Source organism: Agelaius phoeniceus, chromosome 37 (genome assembly GCF_051311805.1).
Source record: "Agelaius phoeniceus isolate bAgePho1 chromosome 37, bAgePho1.hap1, whole genome shotgun sequence".
NCBI classification, from domain to species: Eukaryota; Metazoa; Chordata; class Aves; order Passeriformes; family Icteridae; genus Agelaius; species Agelaius phoeniceus.
In genome coordinates, this window is record NC_135302.1 from 1,274,875 (window position 1) to 1,297,965 (window position 23,091).

Consider the following 23,091-nt stretch of genomic DNA (forward strand, 5'->3'; position numbering starts at 1 on the left):
TGGGGATGGACCTGGGCACACCCAGGACCTACCTAGACACACCTGGGCTCTACCTGAGCACACCTGGGCCCTACCTGGGCACACCCAGGCCCTACCTGGGCACACCTGGGCACATCCAGGCCCTACCTGGGAACACCTGGGCACATCTGGAAAGGACCTGAGCACATCCAGGCCCTACCTGGGCACACCCAGGCCTCACCTGGGCCCTACTGGGGCACACCTGGGCTCACCTGAGCACACCTGGAAAGGACCTGGGCACACCCAGGACCCACCTGGGCACACCTGGAAAGGACCTGGGCACATCCGGGGCACATCCGGGGCACACCTGGACCCACCTGGGCACACCTGGGCAGGACCTGGGCACATCCAGGCCTCACCTGGGCACATCCAGGCCCTACCTGGGCACACCTGGAAAGGACCTGGCACACCTGGGCACATCCAGGCCCTACCTGGGCACACCTGGAAAGGACCTGGGCACACCTGGGCACACCCAGGCCCTACCTGGGCCCTACCTGGGCTCACCCAGGCCCTACCTGTGCCCACCTGTGCCCACCTGTGCCCACCAGGCCCCACCTGTGCCCACCTGTGCCCACCTGTGCCCACCTGTGCCCACCTGTGCCCACCTGTGCCCGTTCCCGCCCGTTCTGGTCCCGCCCCCCCCCCCTTCCCTCCCCTCCCCCCTCCGTTCCCTCCCCGCCCCTCCCCCCTCCTTACGCAAGCGCCCCTCCCCCCCCGTGATTAATTAACCCCGACGTTAATGAGGCTTTAATGAGCCCCCCCCCCGCCCCCCCCGCCCCCGCCATCTGCTGCCCCCGGGGGGGGAGGGGCGAACCCGGGGGGGGTTTGGGGTTAATTTGGGCGATTTTGGGTTCATTTGGGGGGATCTGGGGATGGGGGGGGAGGAGGAATTTTGGGGTAAATTTGGGGGATTTTGGGGTTAATTTTGGGGGGTCCGGGGGGGGGAAGGAGGGGGAGTTTTGGTGGTAAATTTGGGGATTTTGGGGGGTCCTGGGGGAAATTTGGGGCCTTTTTTTGGGGGGGAATTCCGGAGGATTTTGGGGTGAATTTGGGGAATTTCGGGTGGGGAGGGGAAGGGGAATTTGGGGGAATTTGGGCATTTTGGGGTTATTTGGGGCATTTTTGGGGGTCCAGAGGATTTTGGGGTTAATTTGGGGAATTTCTGGGTGGGGATGGGAAGGGGAAATTTGGGGTTAATTTGGGGGAATTTGGGGTCAATTTGGGGCCTTTTTTGGGGGGGAATTCTGGAGGATCTTGGGGTTAATTTGGGGAAATTTGGGGTTAATTTGGGGCATTTTTGGGGGTTAATTTGGGGCATTTTTTGAGGGGAGATCTGGAGGATTTTGGGTTAATTTTGGGTTAATTCGGGGCCTTTTTTGGGGTGAATTCGGGGCATTTTTTGGGTCAATTCGGGCCTTTTTTGGGGTGAATTCGGGGCATTTTTTGGGGTGAATCGGGGCATTTTTTGGGTCAATTCGGGGCATTTTTGGGGTGAATTCAGGGCATTTTTTTGGGGCGAATTCAGGGCATTTTTTGGGGTGAATTTTGGGCCTTTTTTGGGGTGAATTTTGGGCCTTTTTTGGGGTGAATTTTGGGCATTTTTTGGGGTGAATTCGGGGCCTTTTTTTGGGTGAATTCGGGCATTTTTGGGGTGAACTCGGGGCCTTTTTTGGGGTGAATTCGGGGCATTTTTTGGGTGAATTCGGGGCATTTTTTGGTCAATTCGGGTCATTTTTGGGGTCAATTCGGGCCGTTTTTCTCGGGTTGGCCCCGGGCCGTTTTTTGGGTCCATTTCCGCCGTTTCCGGGCGCTCCCCGCCCCCACCCCGGCCCCGCTGTGGGGGTTGGGCGCTGCCCCTCCCCCTCCCCAACGTGCGCCCCTCCCCCCCCTAAGCCGGATCACCTTCATCCCCTCCCCCCCCCCCAAATCCCCCCAAATCCCCCCTGATAAAGGCGGGAGCGGGGCCGGGCCCCGCAGAGGAGCCTTCGTCACCCTCCTCATCCTCACCCTCCTCATCCTCGGCTCCGGAACCTTCCAGTAAGGACCCCCCGGGGGGAGCCTTCATCCTCCTCATCCTCATCCTCCTCATCCTCATCCTCTGGAGCTTTCTTCATCTTCTTCCGGAACCTTCCTCGCCTCCTTCTCGGGGCCTTCGGCCTCGCTGCTGTGCCTGGGACCTTCCTCATCCTCGGTTCCAGGGGTCCGGGACCTTCCTCATCCTCCTCCTCCTCCTCCTCCTCATTTCGGGGTTCGGGACCTTCCTCCTCCTCTTCCTCCTCATTGCTGTGCCTGGGACCTTCCTCATCCTCGGTTCCAGGGGTTCAGGACCTTCCTCATCCTCATTTCTGGGGGTTCGGGACCTTCCTCCTCCTCCTCCTCCTCCTCATTTCGGGGTTCGGGATCTTCCTCATCCTCGGTTCCGGGGGTTCGGGACCTTCCTCCTCCTCCTCCTCCTCATTTCGGGTTCGGGATCTTCCTCATCCTCGGTTCGGGGTTCGGGACCTTCCTCCTCCTCCTCCTCCTCATTTCGGGGTTCGGGATCTTCTTCGGCCTCGTTTTTCCATCTGGGACCTTCCTCATCCTCATCCTCGTCATCCTCGTTGCTTGGTGTGGGATTTTCTTCAGCCTCGGCCCTCCGGGACCTTCCTCCTCCTCCTCCTCCTCCTCCTCCTCCTCCTCCTCCTCCTCCTCCTCCTCCTCCTCCTCCTCCTTTCGGGGGCTCCAGGACCTTCCTCGCCTCCATTCTTGGACTTCCGGGACCTTCCTCTTCCTCCTCATTCTGGGACCCAGAACCTTCCTCATCCTCATTTTGGGATCCAGAACCTTCCTTTTTTCCCCCATTCCAGGACCCAGAACCTTCCTCCTCCTCCTCCTCTTCTTCCTCCCAATTCCGGGACCCAGAACCTTCCTCATCCTCCTCCTCTCATTTCACAATCCAGGCTCTTCCTCCCCCCACATTTCAGGACCTTCCTCCTCCTCCTCATTTTGGGAGCCAGAATCTTCCTCCCCCCCCCATTCCAGGACCCAGGACCTTCCTCCTCCTCCTCCTCCTCCTCCTCCTCCTCATTTTGGGACCCAGAACCTTCCTCCTCCTCCTCTTCCTCATTCCAGGACCCAAAACCTTCCTCTTCCTCCTCATTCCGGGGACCCAGAACCTTCCTCATCCTCATTTCAAGACCCAGAACCTTCCTCCTCCTCCTCCTCCTCCTCCTCCTCCTCTTCTTCCTCCCCATTCCAGGACCCAAAATCTTCCTCTTCCTCTTCCTCATTTTGTGATCCAGAACCTTCCTCCTCCTCCTCCTCCTCCTCCTCATTTCACAATCCAGAATCTTCCTCCCCCACATTTCAGGACCTTCCTCCTCCTCATTTTGGGACCCAAACCTTTCCCTTTCCCCCCAGATTTTGGGACCCCAAAAAATTCCGGGTACCCAGAATTTCCAAACCCTCTGCGCCCTTTCCTCTCTCTCCCCCCAGGCTCTTCCTCTTCCTCCTCCTCCTCCTCCTCCTCCCGCCATGGGCAACGCCAAGAGCGGGGCTCTGTCCAAGGAGGTGCTCGAGGACCTCAAGACGAGCACGCGCTACTCGGAGGAGGAGCTCTGCCGCTGGTACGGGGTCAAAAAACACAAATTTGGGGCCTTTTGGGGCGTTTTTGGGCGTTTTGAGGGTTTGGGGGCGTTTCCGGGGTTATTTGGGTTTTTTTGGGTTTATTTTTATATATACGATATAAATGTGTCTTATATAAATAGATGATGATATAGTAAAATATATAATATATAGAATAAATATATAAGATATATGATAAAATAGAAATGTATTGTGTCTTATGTAAATATGTGTATAAAACAATTAACGGCAATGATAAATTTTATGTACATGTTTATATAGAAATACATATGTGTTTATATAAAAATAGGTATATAAAATAATGCTGCGAACGGTAAAGATAATTGGAATAATAATAATAATAATAATAATAATAATGATAATAATGATATAATGATGATGATGATAATAAGTATAAGAATGACACAATGATGATGATGATGATCATAAGAATGATATACTATAAACAATAATGATAATGATGATAAGAATGATATAATAATGATGATGATAATTATAAGAATGACATAACGATGATAATAATGATAGTAATTATATGAATGATATACTATAAACAATAATGATAATGATGATAGGAATGATATAATAATGATGATGATAATGATAATAATTATAAGAATGATATACTATAATAATAATAATAATTATAAGAACGACATAATAATGGTGATGATGATAATAAGAATGACACAACAATGATGATGATGGTAATGATGATAATTATAAGAATTATATACTATAATAACAATAATGATAATGATGTTAAGAATGATAAACTATAATAATAATAATAATGATAATGATGATAATTATAAGAATGACGTAACAACGATGATAACGATGATAATTATAAGAATGATATACTATAAACAATAATGATAATGATGATAAGAATGACATACTATAATAACAATAATGATAATGATTATAGGAATGATATAATATAATAATAATGATGATGATAATGACAGTAATTATAAGAATGATATAATAATAATAATAATAATGATAAGAATGATAATGATGATGATAATTATAAGAATGACATAACGATGATGATGACAATGATGATAATGACAACCCCAAAACCCCAACAACCCCAACAACCCCAACAACCCCAAAACCCCAACAACCCAAACCCCAACCCTAAGAACCCCAACAACCCCAACATCCAGCAACCCCAACAACCCCAAAACCCCAATATCCAACAATCCCAACAACCCAAACAACCCCAAAACCCAACAACCCCAACCCCAACAACCCCAACATCCAACCACCCCAATGACCCCAACAACCCCAAAACCCCAACATCCCCAACAACCCCAACAACCCCAACCCCAACAACCCCAAAACCCCAACCACCCCAACAACCCCAACAACCCCAACAACCCCAACCACCCCAAAACCCCAAGAACCCCAACATCCAACAACTCCAACAACCCCAAGAATCCCAAGAACCCCAACCCCAACAACCCCAAAACCCCAACGACCCCAGCAACCCCAACAACCCCAACCACCCCAGCCACCCAAGAACCCCAACAACCCCAAAACCCCAACCCCAATGACCCCAAAACCCCAACAACCCCAACAATCCCAAAACCCCAACAACCCCAACAACCCCAATGACCCCAATATCCAATGACCCCAAAAGCCCAACAACCCCAACCCCAAAACCCCAACAACCCCAAAACCCCAACCATCCCAACAACCCCAACCCCAAGAACCCCAAAACCCCAACCGCAACAACCCCAACAACCCCAACAACCCAACCCAAACAACCCCAACAACCCCAACAACCCCAACAATCCCAATGACCCCAAAATCCCAACAACCCCAACAACCCCAACAACCCCAAGAACCCCAACAACCCCTAAATCCCAACAACCCCAACAATCCCAACAACCCCAACAACCCCAACAATCCCAACCCTAAGAACCCCAAGAACCCCAAAACCCCAACCCCAACAACCCCAACATCCACCAACCCCAACACCCCAAAACCCCAATATCCAACAATCCCAACAACCCAAACACCCCAAGAACCCCAAGAACCCCAAGAACCCCAACCCCAACATCCCCAACAACCCCAACATCCCCAATATCAAACAACCCCAAAACCCCAACGACCCCAGTGACCCCAGAACCCCAAGAACCCCAACAACCCCAACAACCCAACAACCCCAATATCCAACAACCCCCAAAACCCCAACCCCAGCACCCCAATCTCGGCATTGACAATACCCCGGCGGCCCCGCAGGTACGAGAGCTTCCAGCGGCAGTGCCCCGACGGCCGCATCAGCCGCGCCGAGTTCGAGAAGATCTACGGCACCTTCTTCCCCAACTCGGACCCGCAGGGCTACGCCCGCCACGTCTTCCGCAGCTTCGACACCAACGACGACGGCACGCTGGACTTCCGGGAGTACATCATCGCGCTGCACCTGACCTCGTCCGGCAAGACCCACCTCAAGCTCGAGTGGGCCTTCTCCCTGTTCGACGTGGACAGGAACGGCGAGGTCAGCAAGAGCGAGGTGCTGGAGATCATCACGGTGAGATTTGGGGTCAGAAATGGGAGATTTGGGGTCAGAAATGGGAGATTTGGGGTTTGGGATGCAGAGCGAGGTGCTGGAGATCATCACGGTGAGATTTGGGGTCAGAAATGGGAGATTTGGGAACAGGAAATGCAGGAACGGCAAGGTCAGCAAGAGCGAGGTGCTGGAGATCATCACGGTGAGATTTGGGGTCAGAAATGGGAGATTTGGGAACAGGAAATGAGAGATTTGGGTTTGGGGACGCAGGAACAGCGAGGTCAGCAAGAGCGAGGTGCTGGAGATCATCACGGTGAGATTTGGGGTGAAAAATGGCAGATTTGGGGTCAGAAATGGGAAATTTGGGGTTTGGGGACGCAGGAATGGCGAGGTCAGCAAGAGCGAGGTGCTGGAGATCATCACGGTGAGATTTGGGGTGAAAAAAGGGCAGATTTGGGGTTTGGGAATGCAGGAACGGCGAGGTCAGCAAGGGCGAGGTGCTGGAGATCATCACGGTGAGATTTTGGGTCAGAAATGAGAGATTTGGGGTTTGGGATGCAAGAGCGAGGTGCTGGAGATCATCACAGTGAGAATTGGGGTGAAAAATGGGAGATTTGGGGTGAGAAATGGAGATTTGGGGTTTGGGGATGGCCTTCTCCCTGTTTGATGTGGACCAGAACAGCGAGGTCAGCAAGGGCGAGGTGCTGGAGATCATCACGGTGAGATTTGGGGTGAAAAATGAGAGATTTGGGTCAGAAATGGCAGATTTGGGGTTTGGGATGCAAGAGCGAGGTGCTGGAGATCAGCACGGTGAGATTTGGGTCAGAAATGGGAGATTTGGGGCGAAAAATGGGAGATTTGGGGTTTGGGATGCAAGAGCGAGGTGCTGGAGATCATCACGGTGAGATTTGGGTCAGAAATGGGAGATTTGGGGTCAGAAATGGGAGATTTGGGGTTTGGGGATGGCCTTCTCCCTGTTCGACGTGGACAGGAACGGCGAGGTCAGCAAGAGCGAGGTGCTGGAGATCATCACGGTGAGATTTGGGGTCAGAAATGAGAGATTTGGGGTCAGAAATGAGAGATTTGGGGCTTGGGATGCAAGAGCGAGGTGCTGGAGATCATCACGGTGAGATTTGGGGTGAAAAATGAGAGATTTGGGGTTTGGGGATGCAGGAACGGCGAGGTCAGCAAGAGCGAGGTGCTGGAGATCATCACGGTAAGGAGAACGTGGGGTTTGGGGTGAAAAATGGGAGATTTGGGGTTTGGGGATGGCCTTCCTCCTTGTTTGATGTGGACAGGAACGGCGAGGTCAGCAAGAGCGAGGTGCTGGAGATCATCACGGTGAGATTTGGGGTCAGAAATGGGAGATTTGGGGTCAGGAATGGCAGATTTGGGGTTTGGGATGCAGAGCGAGGTGCTGGAGATCATCACGGTGAGGAGAATGTGGGGTTTGGGGTGAAAAATGGGAGATTTGGGGTTTGGGATGCAAGAGCGAGGTGCTGGAGATCATCACGGTGAGATTTGGGTGAAAAATGGGAAATTTGGGGTGAGAAATGGGAAATTTGGGGTTTGGGGATACAGGAATGGCGAGGTCAGCAAGAGCGAGGTGCTGGAGATCATCACGGTGAGGAGAACGTGGGGTTTGGGGTGAAAAATGGGAGATTTGGGGTCAGAAATGTGAGATTTGGGGTTTGGGATGCAAGAGCGAGGTGCTGGAGATCATCACGGTGAGATTTGGGTGAAAAATGGCAGATTTGGGGTCAGAAATGGCAGATTTGGGTCAGAAATGGCAGATTTGGGGTCAGGAATGGCAGATTTGGGGTTTGGATGGAATTGGCTCATCCCAAGGAAGGTTCAGGATTTGGGGTTTGGGGATATTTTGGGGATATTTTTGGGGGGGTTTGGGATATTTTGGGATATTTTTGGGGGGGATTTGAGGATATTTTGGGATATTTTTGGGGGGGATTTGAGGATATTTTGGGGTTATTGTTGGGCGATATCTTGGGGATATTTTGGGGATATTTTGAGGATATTTTGGGGATATTTTTGGGGTATTTTGGGATATTTTGGGGGTATCTTTTGGGGGGGTTTTGGGGTATTTTGGGGATATTTTTGGGATATTTTGGGGTTATTGTTGGGCGGTATCTTGGGGATATTTTGGGGATATTTTGGGGATATTTTTGGGGGGGGTTGAGGATATTTTGGGGATATTTTTGGGGTATTTTGGGGTATTTCGGGGACATTTTGGGACGCTGGGGTCGCCTCACCCCAGGGGAGTTTTGGGATCCCCTCTGGGCTGTGGGGGAGGGGCTCTGATCCCCCCCCCTCCCCCCCCCAGCCCCTCCCCCCCAGCGGCCCCAATTAGCGCGGGGTGGGGGAGGGGCGCTAATTGGCTTTGCCCCTCCCCCCGCCCCTGATCCCGGATTTTCCAATCCCGGATGGAAAAAACCCCGGGGGGGGGAGGGGCGGGGGGGGGAGGGGCGGCATAAACGGATCGGAGGGGGGAGGGGCAGGGCCAGGCCCCTCCCCCAGCGCTCAGCGGGGCCGATTCGGGCTCCCCGGAGCCGAATTTGGGTTAAATGAGCCAAATTTGGGGTCCTTAGATCGATTCTGGGGTTAAATGAGCCAAATTTGGGGTCCCTGAGGGGGTTTGGGGTCCCTGGTGCTGTTTTGGGGTCTCCAGGTCGAATTTTGGGGTCCCCGGTGCCGTTTTTGGGGTCCCCGGTGGTCTCTGAGGCCTTTTTGGGGTCCCCAGATCGATTTTGGGGTCCCTGAGGATTTTTGGGGTCCCCGGTGCCGTTTTTGGGGTCCCTGATGGAATTTGGGGCGCCGCTTTAGGGGTTTTTGGGGTCCCTGATGGTTTTTGGTGCCGTTTTTGGGGTCCCTGATGGATTTTTGGGGTCCCTGATGGATTTTTGGGGTCTTTGATGGATTTTTGGGCGCTGTTTCGGGGGTTTTGGGTCCTTAACAGTTTTGGGCGCCATTTTTGGGGTCCCTGAGGGGTTTTTGGGGTCCCCGGGTGATTTTGGGCTCCATTTTTGGGGTCCCCGGTGCCGTTTTTGGGGTCCCTGAGGGTTTTGGGTTCCCTGGGGGTTTTTGGGGTCCCCGGTGCCGTTTTGGGGTCCCTGGGTGATTTTGGGTCCCGTTTTTGGGGTCCCTGGGGTTTTTTGGGGTCCCTGGGGGTTTTCGGGGTCCCCGGTGCCGTTTTTTGGGGTCCCCGGGTGATTTCGGGGCTCCGTTTTGGGGTCCCCGGGTGATTCCGGGCTCCGAGTTTGGGGTCCCTGGGGGTTTTTTGGGGTCCCCGGTGCCGTTTTGGGGTCCCTGAGGGTTTTGGGGTCCCTGAGGATTTTTGGGGTCTCCGGTGCCGTTTTCGGGGTCCCCGGGTGATTTTGGGGCTCCGTTTTGGGGTCCCCGGGTGATTCCGGGCTCCGAGTTTGGGGTCCCTGAGGGTTTTGGGTCCCCGGGGGTTTTTGGGGTCCCCGGTGCCGTTTTTGGGGTCCCCGGGTGATTTTGGGGCTCGGTTTCGGGGTCCCTGGGGGTTTTTGGGGTCCCTGGGGGTTTTCGGGGTCCCCGGTGCCGATTTCGGGGTCCCCGGGTGATTTTGGGGCTCGGTTTTGGGCTCCCCAGGCCATTTTCAAGATGATCCCGGCCGAGGAGCAGAAGCTGCTGCCCGAGGACGAGAACAACCCCCAGAAACGCGCGGACAAACTCTGGGCCTACTTCAACAAGGGCGAGAACGGTGCGCACCCCAAAAAACCCCGGAATCACCCCAAAAACAACCCCAAAAAATCCCCAAAACACCTCCCAAAACTCACCCGAAAAACCCCGGAATCACCCCAAAAACAACCCCAAAAAATCCCAGAAACACCTCCCAAAACTCACCCCAAAAAACCCCGGAATCACCCCAAAAACAAACCCAAAAAATCCCCAAAAAACCCGCCCAAAACTCACCCAAAAAACCCCCCAAAAATCCCCCCAAAAAACCCCAAAAAAACTCCCCAAAAAACCCCAAAACTCACCAAAAAACCCCGGAATCACCCCAAAAACAACCCCAAAAAATCCCAGAAAAACCTCCCAAAACTCACCCAAAAAACCCCCAAAAATCCCCCAAAAAAACTTCCCAAAACGCACCCAAAAAACCTCCCAAAAAAATCCCAAAAAAACCTCCCAAAAAAGGCCGCAAACCCCCCCCAAAATCCCCAAAAACACCCCAAAAAATCCCAGAAAAACCTCCCAAAACTCACCCAAAAAACCCCCAAAAAAACCCCAAAAACCAAAAAAAAACTCCCCAAAAAACCCCCAAACTCACCCAAAAAACCTCCCAGAAATCCCCAAAAAAAACCCAAAAACCCCCCAAAAAAACCCCAAAACTCCCCCAAAAAACCTCCCAACCCCCCCCAAAAAAACCAAAAAAATCCCCAAAAAAGCCCCCAAACCCCCCAAAAACCCCCAAAAAAATCCCCCCAAAAAACCCCCAACCCCCCCCAAGAAAACCACATTTTTTTTAAAAAACTGCAGTTTTTAACCCAAAATTTCCATTTTTTAACCCCACATCACTGTTTTTTAACCCAAACCTGCCCTTTTTAACCCAAACCCAAATAGATGTTTTCTAACCCAAAATCACCATTTTTTAACCCCAAATCACTGTTTTTTAATCCAAACCTGCCCTTTTTAACCCAAACCCCAAATCGCTGTTTTCTAACCCAAAATTTCCATTTTTAACCCAAAATTTCCATTTTTTAACCCCACATCACTGTTTTTTAACCCAAACCTGCCCTTTTTAACCCAAACCCAAATAGATGTTTTCTAAGCCAAAATCACCATTTTTTAACCCCAAATCACTGTTTTTTAATCCAAACCTGCCCTTTTTTTAACCCAAACCCAAATCGCTGTTTTCTAACCCAAAATTTCCATTTTTTAACCCAAAATTTCCATTTTTTAACCCCAAATCACCATTTTTTAACCCAAACCTGCCCTTTTTTAACCCAAACCCAAAATCTCTGGTTTCTAACCCAAAATTTCCATTTTCTAACCCAAAATCGCTGTTTTTTACCCCAAAATCGCCGTTTCTTAACGGAAATCGCCGTTTTTAACCCAAAATTTCCATTTTTTAACCCAAAATTTCCATTTTAACCCAAAATCGCCGTTTTTTAACGGAAATCGCCGTTTTTAACGGAAATCACCGTTTTTAATGGAAATCACCGTTTTTAACCCCAATTCACCGTTTTTTAACCCCAAACCTGCCCTTTTTAACCCAAACCCAACATCTCTGGTTTTTAACCCAAAATTGCCGTTTTTAACCCAAAATTTCCATTTTTTTACCCCAAAATTTCCATTTTTTAACCCAAATTTGCCGTTTTTAACCAAAATCGCCGTTTTTCGCCCCAGACAAGATCGCGGAGGCCGAGTTCATCGAGGGCGTGATGAAGAACGACGCCATCATGCGCCTGATCCAGTACGAGCCCAAGAAATGAGACCCAAAACCCCCGAAATTCACCCAAAAAATCCCAAATCCCCCAAAATTATAACAATAAAAAAAAATCCCCAAAAATCCCCAAAATTCCCCAAAAATGGGGGGGGAGGGAGGAGGGAGGGAGGGAGGGGCAATAAAGAGAATCCCCCCCAAAATCGGTGTCGGTTTGGGGGAAAAATGGGGGGTTTTGGGAAAAATGGGAATTTTGGAGGGGGGAAAAGAGGAGTTTTGGGGAAAAAAAGGATTTTTTTGGGGAAAAAAAGGGGAATTTTGGGGGAAAAATAAGGTTTTTTTGGGGAAAAATGGGAATTTTAGAGGCGGAAAAAAAGGAGTTTTTGGGCAAAAAGAGGATTTTTTGGGGGGAAAAAAGGAATTTTTTTTGGGAAAAATAAGGGATTTTTTGGGGGGAAACAAAGGATTTTTGGGGGAAAAATAAAGGATTTTTTTGGAAAAAAATGGGAATTTTTAGAGGGGAAAAAGGAGGAGGTTTTGGGGGAAAAAAAGGATTTTTTGGGGGGGAAAAAAAAGGGGTTTTTTTGGGGAAAAATGGGGGGGGTTTGGGAAAAAATGGGAATTTTAGAGGGGAAAAAAAGGGGAATTTTCAGGGAAGGATTTTCTCAGGGGTTTTTGGGCATTTCCGGGGTTTTCTGGGGTATTTTTTGGGGCATTTTTGGGGTTTTTCACGGGGTTTTCTCAGTTTTTTTGGGTGTTTTTTAGGGTTTTCTTTGGGTGGTTTCAGGGTTTTTCACAATTTTTTTGGGGCATTTTTATGGTGTTTTTTTGAGTAATTTCAGGGTTTTTCTCGGGCATTTTTGGGGCGTTTTTGGGATTTTTCTTGGGATTTTTTGGGGCATTTTTGGGGGTTTTTCTCCGGGTTTTTCTGGGTTTTTTTTTGGGGCATTTTCAGGGTTTTTCTCAGGGATTTTTTGGGGCATTTTCAGGGTTTTTCTGGGGTTTTTTGGGGGAATTTTTATGGTTATTTTTGGAGCGGTTTCAGGGTTTTTCTCAGGGATTTTTGGGGTAGTTTTGGGGTTTTTCTCGGGGTTTTTTTGGGGCATTTTTGAGGTTTCTCTCAGGTATTTTTGGGCTGTTTCAGGTTTTTTTGGGGTGGTTTTAAGAGATTTCTCAGGAGTGTTTTGGGGACATTTTCAGGGAAAATTTGGGTCATTTTTGGGGTTTTCCTCGGGGTTTTTTGGGGTCATTTTTGGGGTTTTTTTGGGATGTTTTGGGGCAGTTTTGGGGGGGTTTCGTGCGTATTTTTGGGGCTATTTCAGGTTTTTTTAGGGTGGTTCAAGGCATTTCTCGAGAGCGTTTTTGGGACATTTCCAGGGTCAATTCGGGTCATTTTTGGGGGTGTTTTCTTGTGTATTTTTGGGGCTATTTCAGGTCTTTTTGGGGTGGTTTCAAGGCATTTCTCACGATTATTTTTGGGGTTTTTTCAGGCTCAATTGGGTCATTTTTGGGGTTTTTCTTGGGATGTTTTGGGGGGGTTTTCGTGTGTATTTTTGGGGCAGTTTCAGGTTTTTTTGGGGTCATTTTTGGGGTTTTTCTCGGGATGTTTCGGGGCAGTTTTTGGGGTTTTTTCGTGTGTATTTTTGGGCAGTTTCAGGTTTAATTGGGGTCATTTTTGGGGTTTTTCTTGGGATGTTTTTGGGGGTTTTTCCTGCGTATTTTTGGGGCTGTTTCAGGTCTTTTTTGAGGTGGTTTCAGGGGATTTCCCGAGAGCGTTTTTGGGGTTTTTTTCAGGCTCAATTGGGGTCATTTTTGGGGGGGGTTTTCATGTGTATTTTTGAGGCTGTTTTAGGGTAAATTTGGCTCATTTTGGGGGTTTTTTTGTGTGTATTTTTGGGGTAGTTTCAGGTTTAATTTGGGTCATTTTTGGTGTTTTTTTTTTGTGCATATTTTTGGGGCAGTTTCAGGTTTAATTTGGGTCATTTTTGGGATTTTTTTCCTGTGTATTTTTGGGGCAGTTTCAGGTTTAATTTGGGTCATTTTTGGGGTTTTTTTGTGTGTATTTTTGGGGCAGTTCAGGTTTAATTGGGGTCATTTTTGGGGTTTTTTCCTGTGCATTTTTGGGGCGGTTTCAGGTTTAATTTGGGTCGTTTTTGGGGTTTTTCTCGGGATGTTTTGGGGCAGTTTTGGGGGGTTTTTCGTGCGTATTTTTGGGGCATTCTCAGGTTTAATTTGGGTTATTTTTGGGGTTTTTCTCGGGATGTTTTGGGGGGTTTTTCCTGCGTATTTTTGGGGCAGTTTCAGGAAAATTGGGGTCATTTTTGGGGTTTTTCTCAGGACGTTTTTGGGGGTTTTTCCTGTGTATTTTTGGGGCGGTTTCAGGTTTAATTTGGGTCATTTTTTGGGGTTTTTTCCTGTGTATTTTTGGGGCAGTTTCAGGTTTAATTTGGGTCATTTCTAGGTTTTTCTCAGGGTGTTTTGAGGCAGTTTTGGGGGGGGTTTTCCTGTGTATTTTTGGGGCGGTTTCAGGTTTAATTTGGGTCATTTTTTGGGGGTTTTTCCTGCGTATTTTTGAGGCGGTTTCAGGTTTAATTTGGGTCATTTTTGGTTTTTTTTCGTGCATATTTTTGGGGCAGTTTCAGGTTTAATTTGGGTCATTTTATGGGTTTTTCCTGTGTATTTTTGGGGCAGTTTCAGGTTTAATTGGGGTCATTTTTGGGGTTTTTCCTGTGTATTTTTGGGGCAGTTTCAGGTTTAATTTGGGTCATTTTTTGGGGTTTTTTCCTGTGTATTTTTGGGGCGGTTTCAGGTTTAATTGGGTCATTTTTTGGGGTTTTTCTCGGGATGTTTTGGGGGGTTTTTCGTGTGTATTTTTAGGGCATTTTCAGGTTTAATTTGGGTCGTTTTTGGGGTTTTTTCCTGTGTATTTTTGGGGCGGTTTCAGGTTTAATTTGGGTCATTTTTGGGGTTTTTCCTGTGTATTTTTGGGGCAGTTTCAGGTTTTTTCCTGCTGTTTTTTCCCCCATCCCAGCACACACGGACCCGGGGCTGTGTTTTGGGGAGGGGGCTGCCCTGCCCCGTTTATTTGGGGAGGGGGCTCAGTTCTTGTAGCCCCGGCTGGCGCGGCGGCCCCGGGCCCGCTCGAACTTGGGGCCCTTGGAGCGCACGTAGGGCCTGGGGGGGAGAGAAAACGGGGGGTTAGGAACCCAAAACGGGCCAAAATCAACCCAAAACGGCACCAGAAAATAGCCCAGAATGACCCTCAAATATCCCCCAAAAACACCGGCCCACCCCACCCCCAAATATCCCCCAAAATAAACCCAAAATAAACCCAAAATGTCCCCAAAAATATCCCAAAATATTCCCCAAAGTGTCCCCAAAAACACCAGCCCACACCCCCAAATATCCCCAAAATAAACCCAAAATGGCACCAGAAAATAGCCCAGAATGACTCTCAAATATCCCCCAAAAACACCGGCCCACACCCCAAAATATCCCCAAAAATACCCCAAAATATTCCCCAAAGTGTCCCCAAAATGCCCCAAAAAACACCAGCCCACACCCCCAAATAGCCCCAAATTATTCCCCCAAAATACCCCAAAATATCCCCTAAAATGCTCCCCAAAAAACACCAGCCCACATCCCCAAATATGTCCCCCAAAACACCCCAAAATATCCCCCAAAAATGTCCCCAAAACTCCCCAAAATAACCCCAAAATGTCCCCCCAAAAAACCCCAAAACACCCCCGCCCACAAACCAAATATCCCCCCAAAATGTCCCCCAAAACAAACCCAAAATGTCCCCCAAGAATACCCCAAAAAATCTCCCCAAACACCCCAAAATGTCCCCCAAAAAAACCCCAAAATATCCCAGCCCACACCCCAAATATCCCCCCCAAAATATTCCCCAAAATAAACCCAAAATGTCCCCCAAAAATACTCTCAAATATCCCAGCCCACACCCCAAATATCCCCCCAAAAATAAACCCAAAATGTCCCCAAAATATTCCCCAAAGCGTCCCCAAAAACCCCAACCCGCCCCCCAAAACATCCCCCCAAAATTTCCCAAAATATCCCCAAAAATTCTGTCCCAAACCCCCAAAACATCTCCCACAATCCCTCAAAAAATCCATCCCCAAAATCCCCAAATTCTGCCCCAAAATGCCCCCAAAATCTGCCCCCAAAACCTCCCAAATTCTGCCCCAAAATTCCCCAAATTCTGCCCCAAAAATCCCCTAAAATCTGCCCCATAATTCCCCCAAAATCTGCCCCCAAAATCCCCTAAATCTGCCCCAAAATGCCCCCAAAATCTGCCCCCAAAATCCCCCAAATTCTGCCCTAAAATCCCCCAAATTCTGCCCCAAAATCCCCTAAAATCTGCCCCAAAATTCCCCCAAAATCTGCCCTAAAATGCCCCAAAACCCCCAAATTCTGCCCCAAAATTCCCCCAAAATCTGCCCTAAAATGCCCCAAAATGCCCAAATTCTGCCCCAAAATCCCCCAAATTCTGTCCCAAAATCCCCTTAAAATTCCCCAAAATCTGCCCCAAAATCCCCCAAATTCTGCCCAAAAATCCCCTTAAAATGCCCCAAATTCTGCCCCAAAATCCCCCAAATTCTGCCCTAAAATCCCCTTAAAATGCCCCAAAATCACCCGAATCTGCCCCAAAATCCCCAAATCTGCCGAAAAATGCCCAAAATGCCCAAATCTGCCCCAAAATGCCCCAAATGCCCCAATTTGCCCCAAATCTGACTTGGTGTGGCTGTGGGGGGTCCCGGGCGCTTTCCCGAAGTGCCGATAAACCTCACGGGCCTTGCGGGGACCTGGGGGAAATGGGGATTTTGGGGGGAAAAACGGGGATTTTGGTAAAAAACAAAAATATGTAAAATTATTGGTTTGGGGATCAAAGGGGTTTTGTGGAAGGGAAATAAAATGAGAGGTGTTGGAGGAAATAAAAGGGGATTTGGGCAAAAAAAAAAGGGATTTTGGGAGAAAAAAAATTTGGGGTGAAAAATGGGGATTTTGGTAAAAAAAAAATTAATATTTTGGGGATAAAAAGGGATTTTGTGGAAGGAAAATAAAATGAGAGGTATGGGGAGTGGGGAGAAAAAAAAAGGGGATTTGGGGAGAAAAAAAAATTGAATTTGGGGGGAAAAATGGGGATTTTGGTAAAAAACCAAAAATATGTAAAATTCCTGGTTTGGGGATAAAAAGGGGTTTTGTGGAAGGAAAATGAAATGAGAGGTATTGGGGAAAAAAAAAGGGGATTTTGGTAAAAAAAGGGATTCTGGGAGAAAAAAATAGAATTTTGGGGGGAAAATGGGGATTTTGGTAAAAAAACAAAAATATATAAAATTCTTGGTTTGGGGATAAAAAGGGATTTTGTGGAAGGAAAATAAAACGAGAGGTATTGGGGGAAAAAGAAGGGATTTGGGCAAAAAATGGGATTTGGGGAGAAAAAAAATTGAATTTTTTGGGAAAAAAGGGAGAATTTGGGGGGAAAAATGGGGATTTTAGGGAGGAATAAAAAAGGATATTTGGGGGTGGGAAAAGAGGGAATTTGGGAGGAAAAATGGGGGTTTTGCAGGAAGAAAAGCAGATTTGGGGGAAAAAATGGGGATTTTGGGAAAAAAATGAGATTTTGGGCGGAAAAGGAGCATTTGGGGGAAGAAAAGAGGGGTGTGGTTAAAAAATGTGGGGATTTGGGGGATAAAATAGGAGTTTGGGAGGAAAAAAAATGGATTTTTGGGGGAAAAAAGGGGGATTTTGGTTAAAAGGTTATTTTGGGGTATTTTGGGCTATTTTAACGGGGATTTTTTGGGATTTTTGGTATTCTGGGGAGGGGTCCCGGCCCCACCTGAGAGCAGCACGGTGCCCTTGCCTTCAGGAAGGGGCATTTTGGGGTCATTTTGGGGTATTTTGGGGTCATTTTGGGGTATTTTGGGGTTGGGGTTATTTTGGGGTATTTTAACGGATTTTAACGGGGATTTTTTTGGATTTTGGGATATTTGGGGAGGGGTCCCAGCCCCACCTGAGAGCAGCACGGTGCCCTTGCCCTTGGGGGTGGCCATGGCACTGGATTTGGGGTCATTTTGGGGTATTTTGGGTTGGGGTTATTTTGGGGTTATTTTGGGGTATTTTGGGCTATTTTAACGGGGTTTTTTTTGGGATTTTTGTGAATTTGGGGAGGGGTCCGGGTCCCACCTGAGAGCAGCACGGTGCCCTTGCCCTTGGGGGTGGCACTTTGGGGTCATTTGGGTTATTTTGGGGTTATTTTGGGTCGGGGTTATTTTGGGTTATTTTGGGTTATTTTAACGGATTTTAACGGGGATTTTTTTGGGATTTTGGGATATTTGGGGAGGGGTCCCAGCCCCACCTGAGAGCAGCACGGTGCCCTTGCCCTTGGGGGTGGCCATGGCCAATTGGTCGAAGGTGAGGATGGAGCCCCCGGCGCGCAGGATCCGCGTGCGAGCCCCGCGGGTCACCCTGAGGGCACAGACCTGAAACAACGGCCCCAAAATCAATGGAAAACGGCCCAAAAAATCACACAGAAAACAGCCCAAAAATACACAGAAAACAGCCCAAAAATCAGCCCAAAAATCACTGGAAAACGGCCCAAAAAAATCACTGAAAAACGGCCCCAAATCAATGGAAAATGGCCCAAAAAATCACTGGAAAACGGCCCAAAAATCATTGATAAACAGCCCGAAAAACAGCCCAAAAATCACACAGAAAACATGCCAAAAATCACTGAAAAACGGCCCAAAATCAATGGAAAACGGCCCAAAAAACACACAGAAAACAGGCCAAAAAACAGGCCAAAAAAGTTACTGAAAAATGGCCCCAAAATCACTGAAAAACGGCCCAAAAATCACTGAAAAACAGCCCGAAAAACAGCCCAAAAATCACATAAAAAACGGCCCAAAAATCACTGAAAAACGGCCCAAAATCAATGGAAAACGGCCCAAAAATCACTGAAAAACGGCTCAAAAATCACACAGAAAACAGGCCAAAAATTCACTGGAAAACGGCCCAAAATCAATGGAAAACGGCCCAGAAATCATTGAGAAACGGCCCAAAAATCACTGAAAAACGGCCCAAAATTCACACAGAAAACGGCCCAAAATCACATTAAAAACAGCCCAAAAATCACTGAAAAACGGCCCAAAAATGACATAAAAACCAGCCCCTAAAATCATTGAAAATCAGCCCAAAAATCACAGAAAAATCAAGCCCAAAATCATTGAAAAACAGCCCAAAATTCACACAGAAAACGGCCCAAAAATCACTGAAAAACAGCCCAAAATTCACACAGAAATCAGGCCAAAAATCACATAAAAAACGGCCCAAAAATCAATGAAAAACGGCCCAAAAACCACTGAAAAACGGCCCAAAAATCACATAAAAAACGGCCCAAAAATAATTGAAAAACGGCCCCAAAAGTTACTGAAAAACGGCCCCAAAAGTTACTGAAAAACAGCCCAAAACCACCCAAAAATCATCCCCAAAACCACCCTGAAATCACTTGAAAATCACCTGCAAAACCACCCCCAAAACTTCACCAAAACCACCCCAAACCACCCCAAAACCCACCCGAAAATCAGCCCCAAAACCACCCCCAAAACCACCCTAAAAAACCCCAAAATGCCCCAAACTCCAAAACAAACCTGAAAAAAATCCCCAAAATTTCCAATAAAAACTCCCAAACCCCTGAAATCCCCAAATTTCCCCATAAACCCCCAAAATCCCTGAATTTCGTTATTAAAATTCCCCCAAATCCCTGAAATTCATCATTAAAACCCCCCAAAATTCCTCATAAAAATCCTAAAAATTTCCAAATTTCCCCACAAATTCCCACAAAAAAACCCCCCAAATTCCCGAATTTTCCCCCCAAAATTCCCGAATTTTCCCCCAAAATCCCCGAATTTCCTCCAAAATTCCCGGATTTGCCCAAAATTCCCGGGTTTCGCCCCAAACCTTGAGCTTGGGCACGTCCTGGATGCGAACGTCGTCCGTGACCGTCCCGACCACCACGGCCGTGCGGTCAGCGCGGCCCGGCTTGCGCATCATGCGGATCTGTGGGAACGGCCCAAAATCGGGGAAAATACACCCAAAAATCAGTCAGAAAATAGATAAAAATCCTGGGAAAATAGCCCAAAAATCCCGGGAAAAACAGCCCAAAAAACCCTGAAAAAATCCCCCAAAAATTCAGTGATAAAATCCCCCCGGCTTGCGCATCATGCGGATCTGCGGGAACGGCCCAAAATCGGGGAAAATACACCCAAAAATCAGTCAGAAAATGGACAAAAATCCCGTGAAAATAGCCCAAAAATACCGGGAAAATAGCCCAAAAATCCCGGGAAAAATACCCCAAAAATCCCGGGAAAAAACCCTGAAAAAATCCCCCAAAAATCAATGATAAAATCCACCCGGCTTGCGCATCATGCGGATCTGCGGGAACGGCCCAAAATCGGGGAAAATACACCCAAAAATCAGTCAGAAAACAGATAAAAATCCTGGGAAAATAGCCCAAAAATCCCGGGAAAAACAGCCCAAAAATCAGTGAGAAAATCCACCCGGCTTGCGCATCATGCGGATCTGCGGGAACGGCCCAAAATCGGGAAAAATACACCCAAAAATCAGTCAGAAAATGGACAAAAATCCCGGGAAAATAGCCCAAAAATCCCGGGAAAAATACCCCAAAAATCCCGGGAAAAAACCCTGAAAAAATCCCCGAAAAATCAATGATAAAATCCCCCCGGCTTGCGCATCATGCGGATCTGTGGGAACGGCCCAAAATCGGGGAAAATACACCCAAAAATCAGTCAGAAAATGGACAAAAATCCCGGGAAAATAGTCCAAAAATCCCGGGGAAAACAGCCCAAAAATCCCGGGAAAAAACCCTGAAAAAATCCCCCAAAAATCAATGATAAAATCCCCCCGGCTTGCGCATCATGCGGATCTGCGGGAATGGCCCAAAATCGGGGAAAATACACCCAAAAATCAGTCAGAAAATGGACAAAAATCCCGTGAAAATAGCCCAAAAATCCCGGGAAAAATACCCCAAAAATCCCGGGGAAAACAGCCCAAAAATCAGTGATAAAATACCCAAAAATTCAGTGCGAAAATACCCAAAAAATCAGTGCAAAAATACCCAAAAATCTGTGAGAAAATACCCAAAATTCAGTGAAAAAAATACCAAAAATTCAGCGCGAAAATACTCAAAATTCAGTGCGAAAAACCCCAAAATTCAGTGCGAAAATACCCAAAAATCAGTGAGAAAATATCCCATAATTTAGTGAGAAAATACCCAAAATTCAGTGAGAAAATACCAAAATTCAGTGAGAAAATATCCAAAATTCAGTGAAAAAAACCCTCAAAATTCAGTGCGAAAATACCCAAAATTCAGTGCGAAAATACCCAAAATTCAGTGAGAAAATACCCAAAATTCAGTGCGAAAATACCCAAAATTCAGTGAGAAAATATCACAAAATCCAGGGAAAAAACACCCAAAAAAGGGCCAGAAAATACCTCAAAAACCCAGGAAAAAACCCCAAAAATCCGTGAGAAAACAGCAAAAAACCGCTAAAAAAATCCCCAAAAACCCCCATAAAAAAATCACATTTTGGGAACTTTTGGGGCATTTCCGACATTTTCAGGGTTTTCCGGGAGATTTGGGGCTTCTGTGGGAGATTTATGGGATATTTTGGGGTAAATTTGGGATATTTTAGGGGTTTTGGGGATATTTTGGGGTAATTTTAGGGCATTTTGGGTCTCCCCAAGCGGGACAGAGCCAGCGGTGCCGGTTGGATGAGATTTTGGGGTTAATTTTGGGGTTAATTTTGGGGTAATTTTTGGGGTTATTTTAGGCGGTTTTGGGGCTCTTCAGGCAGGGCCCGGTTGGATGAGATTTTGGGTTCATTTTGGGGTTATTTTAGGCGATTTTTTGGGGTAATTTTTGGGGTTTTTGGGTCTCACCAGGCGGGACAAGGCCCCGGCTGATATTTCAAGGTAATTTTGGGGTAAATTCGGGCGATTTTGGGGCTCACTAGGCGGGACAGAGCCAGCGGGGGGGGGGTGGTTGGATGAGATTTTGGGGTTATTTTAGGGGATTTTTTGGGGTAATTTTTGGGGTTTTTGGGTCTCACCAGGTGGGACAAGGCCCTGGCTGATATTTCAAGGACATTTTGGGGTAAATTCGGGCGATTTTGGGGCTCACCAGGCGGGACAGAGCCAGCGGGGGCCGGTTGGATGAGATTTTGGGGTTATTTTTGGGGATTTTTTGGGGCAATTTTTGGGTCTCACCAGGCGGGACAAGGCCCCGGCTGATATTTCAAGGATATTTTGGGGTAAATTCGGGGGATTTTGGGGCTCACCAGGCGGGACAGAGCCAGCGGGGGCCGGTTGGAGCGGCTCATGAAGAGGCGCTTGAGCACCACGCGGTTGAAGGGGGCGTTGGTGCGGCGGGCCAGGAACCGGTAGAGCTGGAAATGGGGTGAAAAACCGTGAAATCGGGAAAAACGGGGAGAAACGGGGGAAAAGGGACGGGAATGGGGCAAAAAGCGGTGGGAACGGGGAAAAACGGGATGGGAATGGGGAAAAACGAGAAAAAACGGGAAAAAGCGGGATGGGAACGGGGAAAAACGAGTAAAATCGGGAAAAATGGGATGGGAACGGGGGAAATCGGGAAAAACCGGGGAAAACCGGGGGAAATAGGAGAAAAAGCAGGGAAACCGAGGAAATTGGGGATAAGCGGGAGAAACCGGGGAAAACCGGAAAAAAAAAGGGGAAAACCGGGAAAAAATCGGAGAAAACAGGGGAAACCGGGAGGAACCGAGGAAAACCGAGAAAAACGGGGGAAACGTGAAAATTTCGGGGAAAACCGGGAGAAATCGGGAAAAACCGAGGGAAATGGGGAAGAAGGAAAGGGAAGCGCTGGAGCTGGAGCAGGGACACGGGAATAGCCCGGAGAGCGGGAAGGGAACCGGGAGGGACCGGAACCGGCGGGGCCATGCCCGGGCTCTATCCCGGCCGAACCGGGCCCGGTCCCGGTGTCCCGGGCCTGCCTCACCTTGACGAGCAGGCGCAGGTAGATGTCCTGGCTCTTGGGCTCCTTCCGCCGCACCTTGCGGTCCTTGTCATGGCGGATGTCGATGCCCTGAGGCGACACCGGGCCCGGTCACCGCGAGGGCCGCGCCGGCCATCGCCGCCCCCCGCGCCCTCCCGAGCCTCCCCCGAACCCTCCCGAGCCTTCCTGGGCTCCCCCGAGCCTTCCCCGGGCCCTCCCCGAGCCCTCCCGCCGCGGATGGCGGCGGATTCGGGCGGCGCGGGCGGACCCACCATGGCGGCGGCGCTGGAGAGAGGCGGCAGCGGGAGCGCGCGGGGGGTTATGGGAGAGAGGAGCCGCTTCCGGTGTGCGCCGGAAGTGCGCGCGGGCCGCTCTGTCCACCACACTCTATTGCGCTGGAGGACCGAGCCCTTTGTGACTCCGCCGGGTCGT

The 23,091-nt window shown here is 48.5% G+C and overlaps 2 protein-coding genes across 3 annotated transcripts; one reads left to right on the plus strand and one right to left on the minus strand.

Moving 5' to 3' along the window:
- The first annotated feature begins 3,487 nt into the window (after positions 1-3,487).
- On the plus strand, positions 3,488-11,749 carry RCVRN (recoverin). The gene is made up of 4 exons (XM_077170961.1): positions 3,488-3,623; positions 5,899-6,187; positions 9,794-9,905; positions 11,555-11,749. Exons 1-4 carry the CDS (start codon positions 3,532-3,534, stop codon positions 11,638-11,640), a joined length of 579 nt encoding a protein of 192 aa, XP_077027076.1. The 5' UTR covers positions 3,488-3,531; the 3' UTR covers positions 11,641-11,749.
- A 2,891-nt stretch (positions 11,750-14,640) lies between these two features.
- On the minus strand, positions 14,641-23,091 carry RPL18 (ribosomal protein L18). 2 transcript variants are annotated; one of them, XM_077170951.1, is made up of 7 exons: positions 22,932-23,091; positions 22,663-22,749; positions 21,968-22,075; positions 19,569-19,667; positions 17,968-18,091; positions 16,345-16,414; positions 14,641-14,765 (listed from the first exon to the last, which is right to left on the minus strand). In XM_077170951.1, the coding sequence occupies exons 1-7, from the start codon at positions 22,932-22,934 to the stop codon at positions 14,690-14,692; spliced, it is 567 nt and encodes a 188-aa protein (XP_077027066.1). In that variant the 5' UTR covers positions 22,935-23,091; the 3' UTR covers positions 14,641-14,689. The 2 variants fall into 2 exon arrangements, with proteins under 2 accessions (XP_077027066.1, XP_077027067.1); XM_077170952.1 differs by lacking the exon at positions 22,932-23,091 and adding an exon at positions 22,897-22,900 and having other exon boundaries at positions 22,663-22,750.

Bases quoted from the DNA above. Each gene is read 5' to 3' on its own strand.
- RCVRN (XM_077170961.1), top strand. From the start codon at position 3,532: ATGGGCAACGCCAAGAGCGGGGCTCTGTCCAAGGAGGTGCTCGAGGAC. The intron at 6,188-9,793 runs GTGAGATTTGGG...TGGGCTCCCCAG, and splicing joins AGGTGCTGGAGATCATCACG to GCCATTTTCAAGATGATCCC. The intron at 9,906-11,554 runs GTGCGCACCCCA...TTTTCGCCCCAG, and splicing joins CTTCAACAAGGGCGAGAACG to ACAAGATCGCGGAGGCCGAG.
- RPL18 (XM_077170951.1), bottom strand. The intron at 22,076-22,662 runs GTGAGGCAGGCC...CCCCATTTCCAG, and splicing joins ACCTGCGCCTGCTCGTCAAG to CTCTACCGGTTCCTGGCCCG. The intron at 16,415-17,967 runs GTGGGGCTGGGA...CATTTCCCCCAG, and splicing joins GGGCACCGTGCTGCTCTCAG to GTCCCCGCAAGGCCCGTGAG.